Consider the following 18327-nt stretch of genomic DNA (forward strand, 5'->3'; position numbering starts at 1 on the left):
GTATGCAGGACTTCCACAAAAGAAGTTTATTATTATTCTTTTGTTACTCCTGTGCCCCCTATCCTCTCTGCAACAGCAGCATAAATATTGTTACCATAATATAGCTGATGATGCTGGTGCACACACGAGAAAGTAAATCAAAAGCCATTTTAATTTCAAACTCCATTAGAAACACAGGAAAAAGATCAACATTTATGAAATGGAAAGGAAAAAAATGGTATGGAAAGAATTTTTATTGTTCAAGCTTCCAAGAGGGTATTACAAACAATGGAGAGCAAAGTAAAGCTAGAAATGAAATACTTGACAGCATCTTTTTAAAAATTACAGCTAAGAAACCTAATAAAAGTTGAATAAACAGTTACTAGAAATAAAAATTTTACACATATGATCTTTGTCTGGGATTTTTATTTCTTTAAAATAATCCATACAAATGGTTACAGTCACAAACATGATTTTAACCAAAAATATTGCTAGCCTACCACATTACCAGGAAGGAATCAATGTAGGCAATGAAATGCTGCTACTTTTCAGTAGTCTAGTGCCTTTTTCGCATACCACCAATAATATATACTTTAACTGGTGACAAAAAGCACAATGCTCGTTTATACAAAACCTTTATTTTCCTCAAAATCTCTTTGCAATGTTGTCTTCATTTTGAAATAAGGGAATTTATGCCAAAATTAGGAGAAACTGTTTCTCTTTTGTTTACTAAATTATTCTAAAAAATAAGACAAGCAGGTAGAAAAAACAATGCACTGTGTGGTGTAGAAAGAAAAATGGGCAAAATTTATTGTCCTGAGAAGTTTGCCAACTGCCTCATTTTTGGGCATGTTTTAACATATAAAAGAAAGGATTTTTAATCTCAAAATTGGTTTGCTGAATGCCTCCCTTATGGTTTTTTTTCTTGTTGACAGCTAAGCAAACAAACCCTTTTTAATGTTCTAAAAACTGTACACAGACAAGTACATTCATGATATAATTAACTACTAACTTTTCTTGCTTAACAAAGAACCCATAGGACACAGAAACAGTGAATCAGTCCACTGGACAGGGACAAACTACAATTTATACGGAGGAAAAAAAGTTTCCAAATCTTCATTTTTGACTCCCACCTTTTCCTTTTATACTGTATATTGGACCAGTTTCTAAAACAATAATCGTCTCCTCCTGTAAGTTCATGGTTTTTTGACTTTATTCAAAATCCAGATTTTTTCCACACGCTCTCTCTGAAGTTGAAATCTCCAATGCTGGGAATGCTGTTTTCTTAGGCTACAATTGGTCACTTGGGTGGTCTCTATCAGCTTCTGGTTTGACTGTTTGGCCGGGGGAAGGAGCATGGGGCGGGTGAGCAACAGCAGGGAGGCCGTGTGATAAAGACATGGGGTTAGGGACTATTCCTTCTACTGCGGTAGGTATGCCAGTGGGAGCCACGCTTACAACACCAGGAGGATACCTGCTAAGAGAGGAAAGTGAGAACGTTCATTAAAACCCAGAGACGGCTGATAGGAAAGTCCACCTGGGCTCCTGCAAAGAGAATTGCAAAGGTTTTTGTTGCGTTTGCAGAACCAGAGGTGTTTGTAAGTCTCAAGATTACACTGACCATGCAATAATGCAATTGCTGCTGTACTTAACCAAATTAGATACAGGGATTTGCTAACTCCTTCAGATGCCAGATTTGTTAGTTCCTCTGGCAGCCTAAATGACAATGAACAACAGAAATGGAAACTGAAAGTCATTTATATTTCTGAAGTTAAAACCCGAATTAACTAATTCACTGATGACTTTACTGGGAGTCTAAATCCTTTGTTTCCCGCCACATGACTTTTCTGAATTTCCCCTTTTAGGCCAAAGCTAATCAAATGATTTTTGTTTCTTGTGTAGTTCTGAAATCGCGAGTTGGGCCCCCGACAGATGTTAAAGTGTAGGCGCAATGGGATCTGATGTGGGATTTCAATGCTTACACTTCCTGCCATGCCACATATGCATGGGGGGAGGTGTGACTGTGGGATCCTGCAGCAGATCCCATTGTGCCATATTGCCGGTGCAAGGGGAGCCTCATTCTGGGCTCCCAACTGGGAGGGTGAACGGTCCCCATCAACGGATCAGCATTCCACGTGCACGATGCAGTTCTGCGCCTGACAGCCCCGTCGGCAGATCGGTGCTCCCACCCAGGGAAGCGTACACTTCCCCAGCTGGAAACCCTGATCAGCTGAGCGGGGTGTCCAGCCATTGGAGCCCTGTCGGACAGATGCAATCAGCTGAGGGGCCTCCAGCCTCCAGAGCAAATGGGAGTCTTGAAAGGCTCCAGTGCAATACAGAGGCTGGCCGCTGGCCACATGTGCAATTAAAAGGTGTAGTAAGAACTAGCACAAAGTCATTACACATACCTTGTTGGGTAACTTTGTGGCTCATTCCTTGGTTTATCACTCCATTAACTGATTGAACATTAACCAGATAATCTAGCCTTAAATGTAATGTCTATCAGGGGCCTTGGTTTTAAGGCACTGCAAATCTGAAAAAAATGACATCTCCAAAAGCAAACATTTTTCAAAAGCATTGACAGCTAAGGGTGCAGCTGTAGCACTGCAAATTTTAGTCTAAAACTGGAAAAAATCAGACCCACACATTTGTTGCACTTCAACCTTGCCATAGTTCTTGCCTTTAAAAAGGCAGGTGCCTGTGGCAAACTGGAAGGAACAGGAGGAGGAGGAGCACAAATACAGAATTATGCAGTCCGTCATTTTGGCTACTCTTTCTTTCATCAAGCATCCAAGTCTAAGTTTTTGGGGGTTCAGAAGAGAATAACTGCTTCAAGCTGGTTTCACAGTGGCTGTGATGTTAAAGGTAAAGAAAACAGGAAAACCTCCGGCTCATAATTTCTGCATTCTGAGGGCGTTACTTAATTAGCGCTTGCTACATTTAAACAACAATTGCATGTTTTATCCTCTTTTGTATTTCTTACAAAAATGTTTCTATCTTCAGCCAAGTACCTACAGTTCACCTTCAGGGTTATCTAATTCTAGCCACTTATTTCATCCTTTGATTCACTCTCCCACTCCCTCAAAAACATGCACTTATTTCTTCTTTCCTTAAACTGGTGTTCTCTTTATCCAAGACTTTTAAGAGAGTGTTTATTCATTTTAAAAGTCTAAACATTTAGGGCTGTTATTTACTCACTGTGGTATTTGATACCCTATTATTCATTTAAGCTTAAATGGCAGCAATTGCAATTGCAGCCTATTGAAACTTTTTGAACCGGCATCCAAAACTCTGTCGTTGATGTCCAAGTCATTAGAGAATTCCAAACCGAATGCCATGGGCATTTCACCGCACTCCAATTAGCTTTTCTGAAACTTTTGTGTTGCTTCCCCCTCTAAACCTGCCTAAGTGCAGCGAATGTCAGGGTGGAAAAAATCTCCAGCATCCAGAGAACTTGTAGAGGAAACAAAAGATTACATGAAAACAGCTTTTCTCCTTCCATAACCTGAAACCCATGGAAGCTCTCCATCACAAGCATGATGCAATGGGAACCTGGCCTGGCTTTCTGGTATCGAATGGCAGACCTGGGAATTTGATATTACCCTGGTCACCCTGAGGGGTTGGATATTTGTATCTTGAGGGGAATCACAGTATCTGTAGGTTGTGACATTCATCCCCCTAAACATACACACACCAGGTGCCTCCAAAGAAACTTTACAAGTATCAATTTACAAAATTTCCGGTGTAAACTGCTCCTCCGGAGAGTTTTTCTGGAATTACTTTGCAATTGCTAATGAAATTAGTTGCGAGTTTCAGTAGTACAATTTGAATCTTATTAACCAAATTGGCTTCAATTCCTGTGAATGTGACAGGGTATTGTTTTGTTTATTCAAATTTGATTTTGAAACTGGTTCATCCATTCCTGCAGGTATTCTGTACAAAATTTCAAGCAAACACCATGAAGGCAAAAATCCTCAGTTTAAAAGACCTGGTATAGCGTCGGAAAAGACACAGCATAGCAGCCTCTTCCAAGAGAAAGAATTCACAGCTTCCAACCATCACCTCCATCAATCTGCTCCTGGAAACACCTGGGCCCAGCAGTGTGACCTGTGTGTCAATACATTTATGCTTGATGAATCAGGGCAAAAGTAAATCACAGGGTTTCTCCCAGAGAGAATGTCCTGGCAGGCAGCCTTTCCCTTTTAACCCAGATACGTTCTAGGGGAGAAGCATCTGCCGATCACAGTCATGTTCTGACCGCGTCGGAAAGTCAACTTGCGTAGACAAGACCCGTATTACTTCAAGAAAGTTATTCCTTTCAGTGCTGGCCCAGAAATCCCTAATCACTGTAGAGCTGTGATACTAATCTTGACCTGCAGATCCATTGCCTCTTCATCCCAAATATTTCTCATTAATCTAAAATGGCATCCAAGCATCATACAATTATGATTTGTCCTGAAATCAAATGATGCATTGCGTGAGCCAAAATCTCAATGGCATGCCTCATTTTCGGGGTGGTAGTTTCCTCACTAAAAGCATCCCTAGCTTCCACTGTATTTTGCCATACAGTTTTGGTAAACTCCATCTCCAGTTACTTCAATATTGTATTTTCCCTGCTACTACTGTATCAGTGTTTTTCTAATCTCATAAGTAACCTTATCTTTGAAACCAGGCAATGTAAATTCAGCAGCTTTTATACACTCCCAAGCACTGGCAGCCTCCCATTGCTTTGCTGTTTCGCGCTCCCTTATACTGTTAACCAGCTGATGCTTCATCCTTCAGAATGCCAGGCCCTCTTCCAGTCTTTCTCTGACAGGAGCAATAATCCCAACGACTACCCGGATAATGTCTGTGTCACAAACTAACCTATCTGCTCAAGCTGAATTTGAGATGCGGCTTTTATCTTACATTTCCCATTCTGCTCTTCCTACTTTACAAAAGATGCTCCCAGTGCAGAGGGTCAGGGAATAAGACAACTGTTAAACAAGTTTTAGTATAATCTTCAGGATCTATATTGCAATACTACCTAGTCCCAGTGCCATTGTGATAGGTGCTGCACAAATATAACACACTTCTGTCTCTGTCCCAAAGGCTTATAAGTTAAGTATATACTGTTTTCTTGGATTGCAGATAGATAAATCAATAATGGAAGAGCTCAGCACACTACTCTCTAATTGATTCCAGAATAGATTACATTAATAATATTTAAATGTGCACGTGCTGTTCACCATCGGCATCTGGTAGAAGACAAAAAGACACTGCTGTCCCTGTAAACCGCACAATATTTGTGTCTTGTTTCCATGACTATGTACATGGCTATATCCCATACTCTGACAAAGAAAGCAGTAGTACACTATCTAGTAAGAAGTCCGATAATGAAAACACAACAATAACACACAAGTAATAGATGCTGCTTCTGCTTTGCCCCCAGACTATTGCAAATAAGTTCTTTCTCAGGATCACCATTAATCTTTACCCCTGGAAGAGGTCCTGTTTGTTTGACCTCTTTAACAGACTGCCTGTCCTTGTTTAGCAAACAGTTTTCTTTTCTGCAGGATTTCCTCATTTTCAAAAGCCATTTGATCTGGGTTATGTTCAGCTGCTGATTGCTGAATGTTCTTCACTGCCTCTTATTACAACACACTTGATTCACTGAAGAGTTCAGTCCCTTATCACAACTCAAATAATGATATATCCAGGATTAAATATTCTCGTTAGTTTTAATACGCCAAAAGATCTATTTGCATTTTTGACGTATAAATGATCATCCCAGTTCTTATCTGCTGATACAATTACATGAAGATAATATGGCTATTAGCACATCTGAAACATCATGCTTCTAGTGAAAGGCTTAACTCAACAGGCAGAATGATAATCTCATTTTGGGAAAAGAAGATAAGACAGAAGTATTTGTTTCAAACAATCAATTCAACTTCTGGGTTGAAGGCACAATGGAATTTAACACTAGCAAGTATGGTTATTGAAATTCATTCTTTCATAAAAACCCAGCTTCAAATTCATATATTCTGTATCACCAGAACCACTACAGCAATTGCTCCCAGGGGCCTTTCTTTAAAAAAAAGATTGTTCATTGGTTTGTAAAGACACAATTTATCAAGTTATTTCAAAATCCCTCTGCCAAATTAAGGACTCGCAGGGTACTTTGTACTCATTAATCATCAAGTAGTATTGCCCTCACTACTAAATTTAACACAGCTTAACTAAATGCAAAGCTTTTTCTATATAAGGAATCGGTCTAAATTTTCCTTTGAAACTAGGAAGTGCAGTTGTAAAAGTTTTACAGTTTTACTGGGGTTTTTTAAATGAATGTAAGCATGTTTCATTTTCCTATTCCCAATAGTATTTTTGATATTTAACTAAGTGTTTTGACAAAAGCAAACCATAAAAAGGGTGTTTTGTGCTCTCTGCTTATATGGCTCCACTTCAATATATAATAAAACTCATGTCCTATAAAATTTTAATCATGTGCTTTACCATGTGCGTCGCAATCCCAACTGAAGCCAAAAGAACTACTCACTGGGTGCATCCACACATGCGTTTTACTGTGCAGTTGATTAAATAGCTCTGCAGTAAAGTGTCACAGTCTACACATGTGTCGGAGCAAGTACCATCAGGGACAGTATTATCTTATGGCAAAATAATTAAGTGCAGCAAAATGCCTGTGTAGATGGTGACAGGAGCTAGCTGGGGCATAAGGGTGCTAAAGTGCAGGGGCTGCTTGCCCCCTAGCCACAACTGCAGTTTTGGCACTCTTGTGCCCCAGCCAGCCCCTCCACTGTCTGGCGCTGCCACCCAGAGCCCAGAGCTGACCTTCTGAGCCTGTTGCCAACCCAGGGCTGCTCCACCCGGCTCAAACCGCTGCTGTCCCAGACACACATGTAGACACTGCACCCAGGAGCAGTTGACTGGCACAAACTGTTCTGGAGTTTATCATGTCGCATTAATTGAATGTGTAGATACAGTCACAGTGAGTACAGTTACATCTGCACTTAACTTATCAGTGAAGCAAATAAAAATATCCTTACTCTCTGGAAACAGAGAAAGAAAACAAGGAACCCAACTGAAGAAGATAGGAAGATGAAGAAGAAAGTGAAGGACTGAAGGAGGAATTGTGGTGGTTTTGAACCATCTCCTCTCTCGAAATGTTGCCTTTCATTGCTGGTTTGTTGCCCTCTCAGTCATTTTAACCCAACTTATAGTGTAAAATTGGAACTGGGAGCTCAACAACTGGAGAATTCCTATTTGCATTAAAAAAATCAAGTCATCTGATGGTGGTGCCTAAACCTGAACAGCTGCTGTTTGGACATTTGGGATGAAGGGAAACAGCAAAAAAAGATCCAGGAGATAAAATAACAAATAAATAAATATAATAAAAAGACTGGTTAAAGATCAGGTATAGACAGATTTAACTATTTTAGCAGTATCAAATTATACCAGTTAAGCTGTTACAATAAAACGGTTACAACCCTCTACTCTTATAATGATACAAGAGGAGCAAAACTGTTTTAACTTTGTCGCTTTCATTTAAAATGCAGATCAAAAAGATTTAGCTCCTTATACCACTGACCCTTATAGACGTAAGAGTTATATTGTAACAACGGAAACGGACCAGCACTCTTAAGGGACGACTCCCCACCCCCTTTTAAAGTGGTGGAAATGTATGCCTGTTATAAACTTCACCCTACTTCCTTTTATTAAGTACTATGAACTGCTTTTCACAGTGGAAGGCTACACTGAACAATTCTAACAAGAACTTTTTAAGGAACTCTACAAAAAGAAAAGAAAAGACAAAAGAATAAATATACACTTATGATGGTATTTGCTCCCAATATATTTATAACAGCAATAAGCAACTGCAACTTGTGCATTAGTGAGCTATTTGTATTTTCCTTAGATGGCTGAGTTCAAGAGGGATGCTAGCAATAGCTTATTATTCCAACTCTGCTGTGACTTACTGCCACATTATTACTTTCAGCAAAATGAGCATTAGCTTTTACTGAAGTCACTGGAGGCTACCAGGATTGTTCCATTTGCATATACAATATGCATTGTTTCTGATACCGGCATTATTAACTTCAGAAGAAAAGTAGATAAATGGATTTATCCCAGGACTGATTTCAGCCAATCATGAAACAGAATTATTTTCATGAATGTAATAGTCATAAGAACAACCTACTCAGGCCTAATCTGAAAACATTTTCAAAACAATTCAATTTATTAAATGGGAACTTTTTTCTTTAAACTGGAATATTTTGCTCTGAGCGCAGGACCTAATTCTTTTCCTACTGAAAGATGCTTACCTGTACGCAGCACCATTAAGCTCTGGATGAACAACTCCTGGATCCATGCTGGCCCAATGTGTAGCTGCAGTCAAATGATCTTTGTTAACACAGTTTTTCAGGCTGTCTGGAATACGACCTAGGTGGGAAATAAAGCATGAAATAAAACCTGGATCTGTCAGGTATGACAAAGAATAAAATATATTAGATGGTAAACCTAGCAATTTTCAAACAAGAACTGGGGCTCAGATCAGAGACTTATTGTTCCCTTTGCCATGGCTCTGTCACCACTTCTTGAACTCCGAGTCGTGTTCAGTTGCTCTCTCCTTTTCTCTCCTCTATTCAGCTTCTTGATAAATCTTGTCACTGTTTTACCCACATCATCTTGAAATTCACACTTTCCAAACTGCTAAAATCAGTTTTCATATACTGGTTGCTCATCAGCTTACATATTAGAGTATTGGTCTCTCTATTTCTAAGCTTTCCTTTCTGGCTTTTCCTCCCAGTAACCACTTTTGAGAATCTAGGATGAAATCAAGAACCTTTTGAAGTCAATGGGAGTTCTGCTCATAGCTGTTTTATTCACTCATCATTACTGCTCCTTAATGAGACAGAGAACATTTGCATCTCTTAATCCTCATATAGCTCTTTCCATCCTAAGGAAAATTTAAACATGTCCATGGACTCCTTTCCATGAGCGTTTTTGCCTAAACAGTGATCTGCCTAAACCTTTTCAGATGCAAGCCACCCTTCATTAGACTCAGGGCATCACTGGTTAGACTCAAGGCATCCCTCAGAACATGTCAGCTCTTTGTTTTCACTTGTTTCTTTGACTACAGAAAATAATAGAGTAATGTTTCTGTTGCAAACAACTCAAACCACAATACATCAGAATGTTTTTGACACTATGCATTCCTATCTGGGTTGATCTTGTGAATCATGTTTGTACACCAAACAGCAGTAACATTGTGTGGCACCCCACAGCACCTTTGAAAAGATCTCAAGGCACTCTGGTTGACAATTACTAGCCTAGATTTCATGCAGCCTTCAAATTACAATTATTCTTCAGCTTTTAGGGCCCCATGCAATGCTCTCTGAAGACAACCTATATATCTTATTTAATTAGTCTATAAAAATTCATATCTACCCTGCTTTCTGAATGGAAAGACTGTCATCTGACTTGAAAGGAGTGCTGGGCCCGTTCTTCATCATCAGTGTTTGGGATGGTCTTGACTAGGGGTGTGCAAAATGGGCCATATTTGATTCGGACCGAAACGGGGACAGTGATTCAATTAGTTGATTCAGATCACTGTCCCGATTTGATTTGGCTGAATCCAAATCTGAAGATTCGATGCTAATTTGGAGAACCAGCAATTCAGCCATAGACACAGCTTTAAACTTTTTTCTACATACCCCAAGATGCTAGGCACGGCTCATGATCTCTGCGATGGTGGGGCAGATGGAGCGTCCCACAGGAGCACGGGGGGTGGGGAACCCTGCATGCTCAGAAGTACTTCTGGTCCACTTCTGGGTCCACCGCTGAGTGCATGGGGATCCCCCACCCACACCTCCTCCAGCCCGATGATGGGCTGCAGGGGGATCCTGGGTGCCCTCCAGACCTAGGAGACACCAGTTGCCAAGCCAGGGATACAGGGGGATGCAGGGGGCGGGGGGGCACACGCTCTCCAGCAGACCCAGAAGTGAACTGGAAGTGCTTCTGGTCCACTTCCAGGTCTGCCGCTGAGCACGCTGGGGACCCCCCCCCCATGCTCTTGTGGGATGCTTCATGTGCCCCACCATCTCAGTATTCAGGAGCCACCTGATACCTTGAGGTACGTAGAAAAAACATTTAAAGCTGTGTCTCTATGTCCGAATCGTCAAATCTTTCTGAAATTCTCCGAACTGATTCGGAGAGTTCAGTTCAAAGTGGTCCTGATTAGATCGGATTCAGAGATTCGGTCACCGAATCGAGCCAAATCTCCGCCGAATCAAATCAGCGACTGAAGTTTTGCACAGCTCTAGCCTTGACTGCTTTCCATACAACTGTCCCATCCTCTATAACAGTGGTTCTCAACTGGAGTTCTGCCAGCCTGCAAGGGAAAAGCCACGGTTTCCCACATTTTTCTCCTTGAAAGGAGAATCAATTTTTAAAGTTTATCGATTCATTTTTAAAATCTGTTTATGACCCTTTCATATATTTTTGCAACCTGCTTTTGGGTCACGACCCTCAGGTTGAGAAATGCTGCTCAATAAAATACATGGGTGTGAGTAGCTCCCACTGAAGTAATTGGTTCCCATTTCTCTGACCGAGTCTGCATCATGCCTTTGATGATTAGAAATCATCTTTTAATTTCTAGCCTAAATGTATTCCTGGCCAGTTTATACCCTTTTGTCTGTGTGCCTACACTGTTCATTAGTTTAGAGTTTTTTCCCCTGCTATGTGTTTACTTCCTGCTGTATTTTTAGAGAACAATCTATTCCTACCCATTCTTAGTCTTTGTTTTGCTGGGCTACTCCAAGCTCCTTGAATTTCCTTTCAAAAGTTAGTACCTAAAGAAATGTTTATTTTCTACTTATTCTGCAATGTGTTCCCTTGTCACTCTTGTTTCTTGCCTTCTCAAATTCACCTATATGTAATGTTTGGTGCATTTCTTTGCTTATTACTTTGCACATTGTATATAAGCACAGCCACATTAACCCTCCCCCTGCCCTTTTTAAACAACATGTTCTTCACATGGCATGCATGTTGTTGAGGCATGCGTTCACTTATTGTCCATCTTCTTCTAATTATAACCCCGCTCTGTTCCCTCTGTGACTTTTGCATATTAAGTTTCATCCCACACTTCCTGTATCTGTCCTACATTTGTTTCATTAAATTTCAACGTCTTTCTCACCTCCCTAATGTTGGCCTTGATTTAGTCTTACTACAAACCGTGTGCAGAAGCTTGAAGAGATGACAGCTTCAATATAAAGCAACGATTCCTTACTTGGATATTCCACTTGCCTGCTTTAGAGAAATAAGTCGTTCTGTCTCAGGTAGACTTTTGTGCAGAACCCTTAGCACTACACCACCTGTTCCTCTATATTGCTGATTTCTATTGCATCCCCATCCTGAAAAAGATTCACTCTAGTCAGGCTGTCCGACTGATCAGCCAGTCTAAAGTACAATGTTGTGGTCTGCACGTCCTTCCCAGAGATAAAGCCTGTAACTGTTCTGAACAAATTCAGTCTCCTTAACTTACAATACTGTCATTTGCCTTTTTTCTAAGGCAGAGTAATGTGTTGCAACTGAACCACCCCACAGGTGTACTAGATGCCTACTGACTGAAGGGCACTCAGGGTGCATTACGAAGAAATAAATCACGACCATGTACTAAGGATCTGGCATTAGTGTTTAGTGACTCATTTTATGCAGACTGCTACCTTTTATTTTCAGCTACACGGGATACAAACTAAAGCCCACGCTTTGCCTCATTTTATTTATTAGCATTTCATACTTAGGGCTTGACAGATTTTTTTTTTCCATAACAGAGAGAGGGAAAGAGAGAGACTTCACCCTTTAAAATTCCAGATAACTTTAGCAACACTAAAAATAAAGGCATCTAAAATATTGTGCCTCCCACCAACTGCTGAATGACTTGGTTTGGCTTAACAAAAAAACCCCTCAACTTCACGTTATCATACTGCTAGACTTAAAGTCTAAGACCAGTCAAATAGGTTGTTGTGATACTGCAATTATTATGAACAGCATGACGCTGAGGTAGTGTTTCATCCCTATGTATTGAGCTTTCAAATACTGAAATCCAAGGTCCTTTTAGACAGACTTGGATGAATTTTGGAAAGTACAGAGAAGCCAAGGGACACAGGAATGAAGAAGATAAAACAGATGATGGCATGTGCCAGTAAGAAAGGCTACAGAAGGATGGCTCCGCACCTGCATCCAAGCCTTTGAAAAAGACCAGTTGATATCATTAGCAAAGAACAAAGAGGTTTCATCATCAGTAACCACCACCACCAAGTGTCAGAGGTTTCTGACATGTGGACATCTGCAAAAGAAGACTTTCTTCCCATTGCCCGACTTTCACTTATGACTGCAATTAGTATGTCTGACCCGAGACAATTATCAATGGTGCATACAGCAGTGATAGATATACTTGCTGGCCTAGAGCTCTCCCTGGTTAAACAAAACCTAGTTTGGCTCAAGTCAGTGTCTAATTCTCCATCAGAGCCATTTTTTAGGTGAAAAACATTCTGTGAAGATGAGATGTCAGTACCTGTGATAGCCCTCCGGATCTCTCGTGCTGCTTCCTCCCGCATCTCGATAGAGGCTTGTTCACTGTACCAGGCTGCATGTGGGGTACAGATCAGGTTTGGTGCATCCTTCAATGGACCCTGACTAAAGCTAAATGAAATTTTAAAACAAGATCAAATGAAAACAAAACAAAACAAAAAACCCCAAAAATCTTTGGTGGGGAGGAGGGGATATAGAGGCAAGGAGATTTATATGTATACTGCGGACTAACATCTAAAAACACATGACAAAGTCTACAAATGTTTCCTTGGTGTTTTTCTTTTTAATTGTGACAGGTCATTTTGGTGCATTTCTAGTGGTTTAGATATCAATTATTTTCCCTGACTCAGAAGTGGAACAGCAGAAAGCAGTACTAGTGGCAGAGCTAACTTTTGTCCAGTTTCCAATTGCCGCCACTCATATTTTGTATGGACAAACGGGTAGCGAGACCCACTGTCCAACTCGTTTCAAAATCCCATTCTATTTGCCACAGTTTATCATCAGTTTTCCTTCACTAGCCAACACAGCTTTATTTCCTTAAAGAGTCACTGTCAATGTGATATATAATCTAATTTTAAAAATAAATTAAAATTAATTCCAGATAATACACTCGCCCATGAGTCTTCCTAATAATTTCCATGGCTTTACTTTACAATCATATTTTCCTGCCTTTGTAAAAACTATTTTTTCTCTCCTGTTGCAGAATAAAAAACACCTAAAGATAGGGGAATATGACTAACCAACTGCTTGGGGAAAGCAATCAAAGTCTATTAAAGTGCTGTCAAAGGCACAAAGTAAACCTGAGGAAAAAAAAGTGTCATTCTTCCTCTACAGCCTTTTTTGGTTTTAATGTCAGAGTGTTCTTTGTAACAACAGGAGAGAAAATATTTTTAGACAGAAAAGTGCATTTGGAGTTGGCAGTAACTCTTAAAATGATAGATTGCATCTCCAGTTTAATGGCTATGGATATTTGGCAAAACTGTCCAATGCAATGTTACAAGCAGGCACTACAGAAGTTAGTCTCTTGGGGCTGATGTTGCCTCCTCAGGCACGGACATGGAGCTCCCACTGAAACTAAAGGGAACTTTGGCTGCAATTCTTCAAATAGATTTCTTGTGGGTGCAAGGTCTGTCTGCGAAGATCTGATTGTAGGACAGGGAACTATGTGCATATCTGCACACGGACTTCCCCCCCTTGCATACTGTACTGCTATAATGATTGCACTGAGAAGCTAACAAATGCAAGGTGAGAATAAAGACCTTTTGGCGGGACATGTTTGCAGGATTTCCACCTGGCAGGCGAGTCTATTCCAGTTTTCCAAAAGGCTCCTTTTCTCAGCTGATGCAGGATTGCTCTTACTTCAGATGCTGCTATGACCTAGTCTCACAAGTCCTGAATCTGTTCCTCTTCACAGAGGTGTGTGGATTGTTATCGTTTAGATAATCTAATGTGAAATGCAGGCTCCTTCCTGCCTTGACTGAACAACTGAACAATGCTCAACAAATACGATTAGTAGTCCATACTAATCCACAATGGTACCTCTAACAAAGACGACAGGCTCAGGACTCAAGGACACACTGCACTGGCATTTTCTGCGTTTGCGACGTACCACCAAACCTACTTATTGGAGTGCTACATTTCTGTCTAGGCGGGTGCCCTTCCTGGTGACATTCAACACACTAAATATAGTGCCACCGGGTCTGCTAATGGCAGTAGAGCTATTCCTTTCCTTTCAAAACAAAAAAAGAAACAAAAAAACCAAAGCAAAACATAAAAAGTCTGAACTGGGACCACCCTTCTCAGCTCCGCAAACTCAGCTTCTAAGACTTTGCTTGTGGCGTGAGCTTCACAAGCTCCCAGCAGAAGGGATCTGGAGGCAGATATGCAGCCTTAGCATCAAGGTATTGCAAGTTGTGCCTAGATGCTTCCTAAAAGGGCAGTTTTCCCCACAAGATCTTGTCCCCTGCTTTCCTGAAGGGTCTTTTTGTGCACTGAGTAGGGCTTTCTGGAGCCAATCAATGACAGGAGATGAACATACTCATTTCCAGGCCATGTGGCACAAGATTATGCCTAGGATTTGAACTTGGGTCTTTGGCAGAGACAAACATACTGCACCTACCAGACTCTTTTTTTAACCTTCAAATGTATTTTCCCCCCCTATTTTCTGCTGCTAACATGCCAAAGTTTCATCCACCTTTGCATTAATCCAGAGGTGCACAGATTCATACTGCTTTAATATGGAAGGCTCAGCTAGTAGGTAGAGGGAAAGCTTATTGACTTCATTGCTGTTGGTCACAACATGCACTAATACTTAAAAATAAGGAAGTGAACAAAAGAAAAAGAAAAGAAAAGGAAAAGCACCTGAATGGTTCTGACTCATGTACATCTAAGGCTGCCCCTCGTATCCTTCCTTCCTTCAGGGCCTGTGCAAGTGCTTTTTCGTCTACTAACCCACCTCGAGCTGTGTTGACCAGGAAAGCCCCTTGTCTCATCTAGGGAAAGTTAAAAACAAGAATGATGAAATAAAAATAAATGAAATAAAACTGTTGTGGCATTATTATTTACTCAAAGGAAGCATCTGTTACAACAAAGACTATTCAACTGGATTAACCTATCATCGGTTCTCTTTGTCTTCCATTGGAAAGTACCACAAAAATCTGATGCTTCAAAAGCAAAATACTGTTTCACAGCACTTATAACCTTTTGATTTTTCATTATAAGCAGGGCTTCTTATAAGAGGACCAATACTTCATATGTTGTACAGTAACATGATCAAATGATGCAAACATGCATGTGCAAACGAGACATCATTTTATTCCCTTTTTTATTTCACTGTGGAATTGAATACGGCAAAAGCAACAGCATATATTTCTAAAGAAAATCACATTTTGTGGATTTAACACTTTTACATGAAAGAAAGAACAATTCACTTCCAAAAATGCATTTTTGGGGGGTTTCCAGACTTCTGTTTTGTTAACAAGATGTAGTATATTGAAATTTTCCATTTACTTTGGCTCCCTTCTGCCCCTTCCCCCTGAACGATTTTTCAGACAACATATAGGGAACCCCTGTATTACTCAGTTAAGAGGCATGGGCTGGGAGTGTGGCAAGCCTTACAGAGGTTTTGCTGTGCATTGCTCAGATCAGAATTGTAAGCCTCCTCAGCCAGTTTCAGCCATGAAACATTTGCCATGCTACATCTAGAAAATAAAGCCAGCACAACGATTTCAGCGAGGACAGTGAGAACACACACCTCAAGATCCTATTCAAACCTAATAAACACCAATGCCTAAATATCATTAGCACACGTCTCACATATAAGCCATGACCCTGCAAACATTCCCACGCATGAAGACAAGCGTGCACATAAGTGTTTGTAGGATGGCAGCCACAGTAAGGACGGGCGACCAAGGTCTGATCACTACAATGAAAAGGAGGTATCTGAACATCAAATGAACCTGTATAACTTATTCAGGAAACTGGCAGCTTTGCCTACAAGGGGGAAAAAAGCCCTTATTATATCATTAGTTGCTCTTATACAACTAAAACTTGGGGGGCAGAAATGCTAAGTTCCTGTATAACTAGAGAATGACCTAGCAAAGGAATCCCCTGGCATGAATCTGTCCTCTGGCAGGATGGTCGAAACAGGAAGCAATTATGGTTTACATGCATCTAGTTACATCGTAACAAAAATGTATGCATTGCTTTGGCCAACTCCCTGTTCTAATTTCCATTTTTTTTCTCTCCCCACCCAAAGAGCCTTCGCCCTGCAGAGGCACGTACTCTTAAGTCTTCACAGAAAAAACAGAAGACTGGTGGCAGCCCGAGGAAGCATGTTAACCATTTAGCCTGGAAACAAGAGTAGTGAAGACATGGTGCAGGAGGCTTCAGCCCAGGCTGCCAATCACAGCACAAGTCCTACATTCAAGATGAAGCTTATACTTCTAAAATCACTATTATTATCTATGCTGGTCAGAAGAAAGCTAGCTCAGGTGTGTTCATCCATGCTACTAACTACAGTTTCAGTTTGCTAGGTAGATATACCCTTCAGTTCAGGGAACTACCCACTTCAACACGAGCGCAAGTGAAGGGCAGCATTTGGCCTTAAATATAGTCTAGCACATTTCTATATCCTCCTAAGGGACTGGAAATTTTAATAATAGAAAACACTTCCAAATCCCTCGTCCAGCCAGAATAGCCCTCGCTGACTTTTCATCTTCAATGCTATTTATACAGTTGTAAATCTTAGTAGTAAAACAAGCCCAAATTAAATAGAATGTGGATACACAACTGCATTCTTAAGCGAGTGAATTGCCTGAGTCGCAGTGGGGATGCAGCTTCAAAATGACTCTTTACAGTGGCTGGACGCTTGAAAGAGAATGTCAGAGCTAATACTGCTGATTGATTGCTACTCCGATTCAGCTAAGTTAATCCTGTGCAGCTGCTGTTTTTATACAATATGCATTTTATTTAAATACAGTATCTTCTTGTCAAATCTGAAGAGAATTGGACATCAAAAGAGGACTTTTGGTCCTGGAAAAAAATACTGAGCACCCATTTTCTTGGGCACTGTAGAACAAAATCCACCTGAACTATACAGGGTCAGGAAGGCAAAATGTATTTGCTGGGCAGTACACCAAAACTTAGAGGATAAGCCATGAAAAGAGAAGTCTGTCCCCATAACTTTCAAAGAGGTTTCAAGGATGCTGAGTTTAAAACTCCACATGAAATTCTGGTTGGGCCTTTTAATGAAATGAGATTCATCTCACCTCTTTACACATATGGACATGAAAACTTCTGTTATCTGATCACATAACACTGGACAAAGTAGCATGATTTATTATACAAGCACTATTGGCCTGGTTGAGCATCCATAAGCATGAAATGTTGGCCAGTTTGATATTTTTAATGTGATATTTAAAAGCATTTTGTCTATGTCACTAGACAGTTTGAGAGGGACCATGTATGTTAGAAATGATTTGCTTTTAAATTTGTACTGCTTTGAAATGTATTTGCATGTCAGCTATTAGAACAAAGGTTAATTAACATTTGTTCAGGATTTCCCCCCCCAGTTCTATTTTTTCTGAAGAAACAGCTAACATTTTATTTTAATTTTCACTGTGTCAATACAGAGCAATAAGTAACAATATAAATGCATTAGACATTTTGTAGGGATGCAAGTGGTAGCCGTGTTGGTCTAAGGACATAGGCAGACAAGGGTCTTTGGGTGAATCCGATATCTTTTATCAGACCAACTTAAATAGTTGGAAAACTTTTTCTTAGCAAGCTTTCGGGTTTAAAAACTCTTGGTTAGTCAGAGGAAGTATCTGCAGCTGATGGGTGCTCTTCCTGGATCGTGTGTGCTCTTCCACCCAGGATCAGCACACACACACACACACACACACACACACACCCCCCCCAACTGCAGATGCTTCATCAGCCTGACAAAGGGTTTTAAACCCAAAAGCTTATTAAGGAAATTTTTTCCAACTATTTAAGTTGGTCTGATAAAAGATATCAGATTCACCCAAAGAACCTTTTCTGCCTTAGACATTTCATAGATTTTGTAAGTTAATTTTGACTTTCAGATTCACCTAAAAATTGAGTGTATATCCTCTGCTCCTCTGTCTAACAGACTAGCACTTACTTCTTCACTGTACATCCTCCTTTTTCCACCTCAACTCAAATAATTCCCATTATAAAAGGCACATAATGGCCCCAATCCCACAATTCAGTGGAAGGCAGAAACTCTGCTGA

General features: G+C 40.4%; 1 protein-coding gene across 13 annotated transcripts in view; it reads right to left on the minus strand.

The window, feature by feature from the left end:
• Nucleotides 1-215: 215 nt before the first annotated feature.
• CTBP1 (C-terminal binding protein 1) overlaps nucleotides 216-18327 on the minus strand; it is a 430675-nt gene continuing 412563 nt past the window's right edge. For 11 of the 13 annotated variants that reach the window (XM_019478523.2, XM_059721474.1, XM_019478549.2 and 8 more), the window contains 4 exons: nucleotides 14932-15062; nucleotides 12554-12681; nucleotides 8301-8418; nucleotides 216-1456 (listed from right to left, as the gene is read on the minus strand). In XM_019478523.2, the coding sequence (XP_019334068.1) occupies nucleotides 1270-1456; nucleotides 8301-8418; nucleotides 12554-12681; nucleotides 14932-15062 (564 nt within the window). In that variant the 3' untranslated portion in view covers nucleotides 216-1269. The other 2 variants (XM_019478526.2, XM_019478563.2) reach the window with 2 other exon arrangements.

Source organism: Alligator mississippiensis, chromosome 2, assembly GCF_030867095.1.
Source record: "Alligator mississippiensis isolate rAllMis1 chromosome 2, rAllMis1, whole genome shotgun sequence".
Classification (NCBI taxonomy): domain Eukaryota; kingdom Metazoa; phylum Chordata; order Crocodylia; family Alligatoridae; genus Alligator; species Alligator mississippiensis.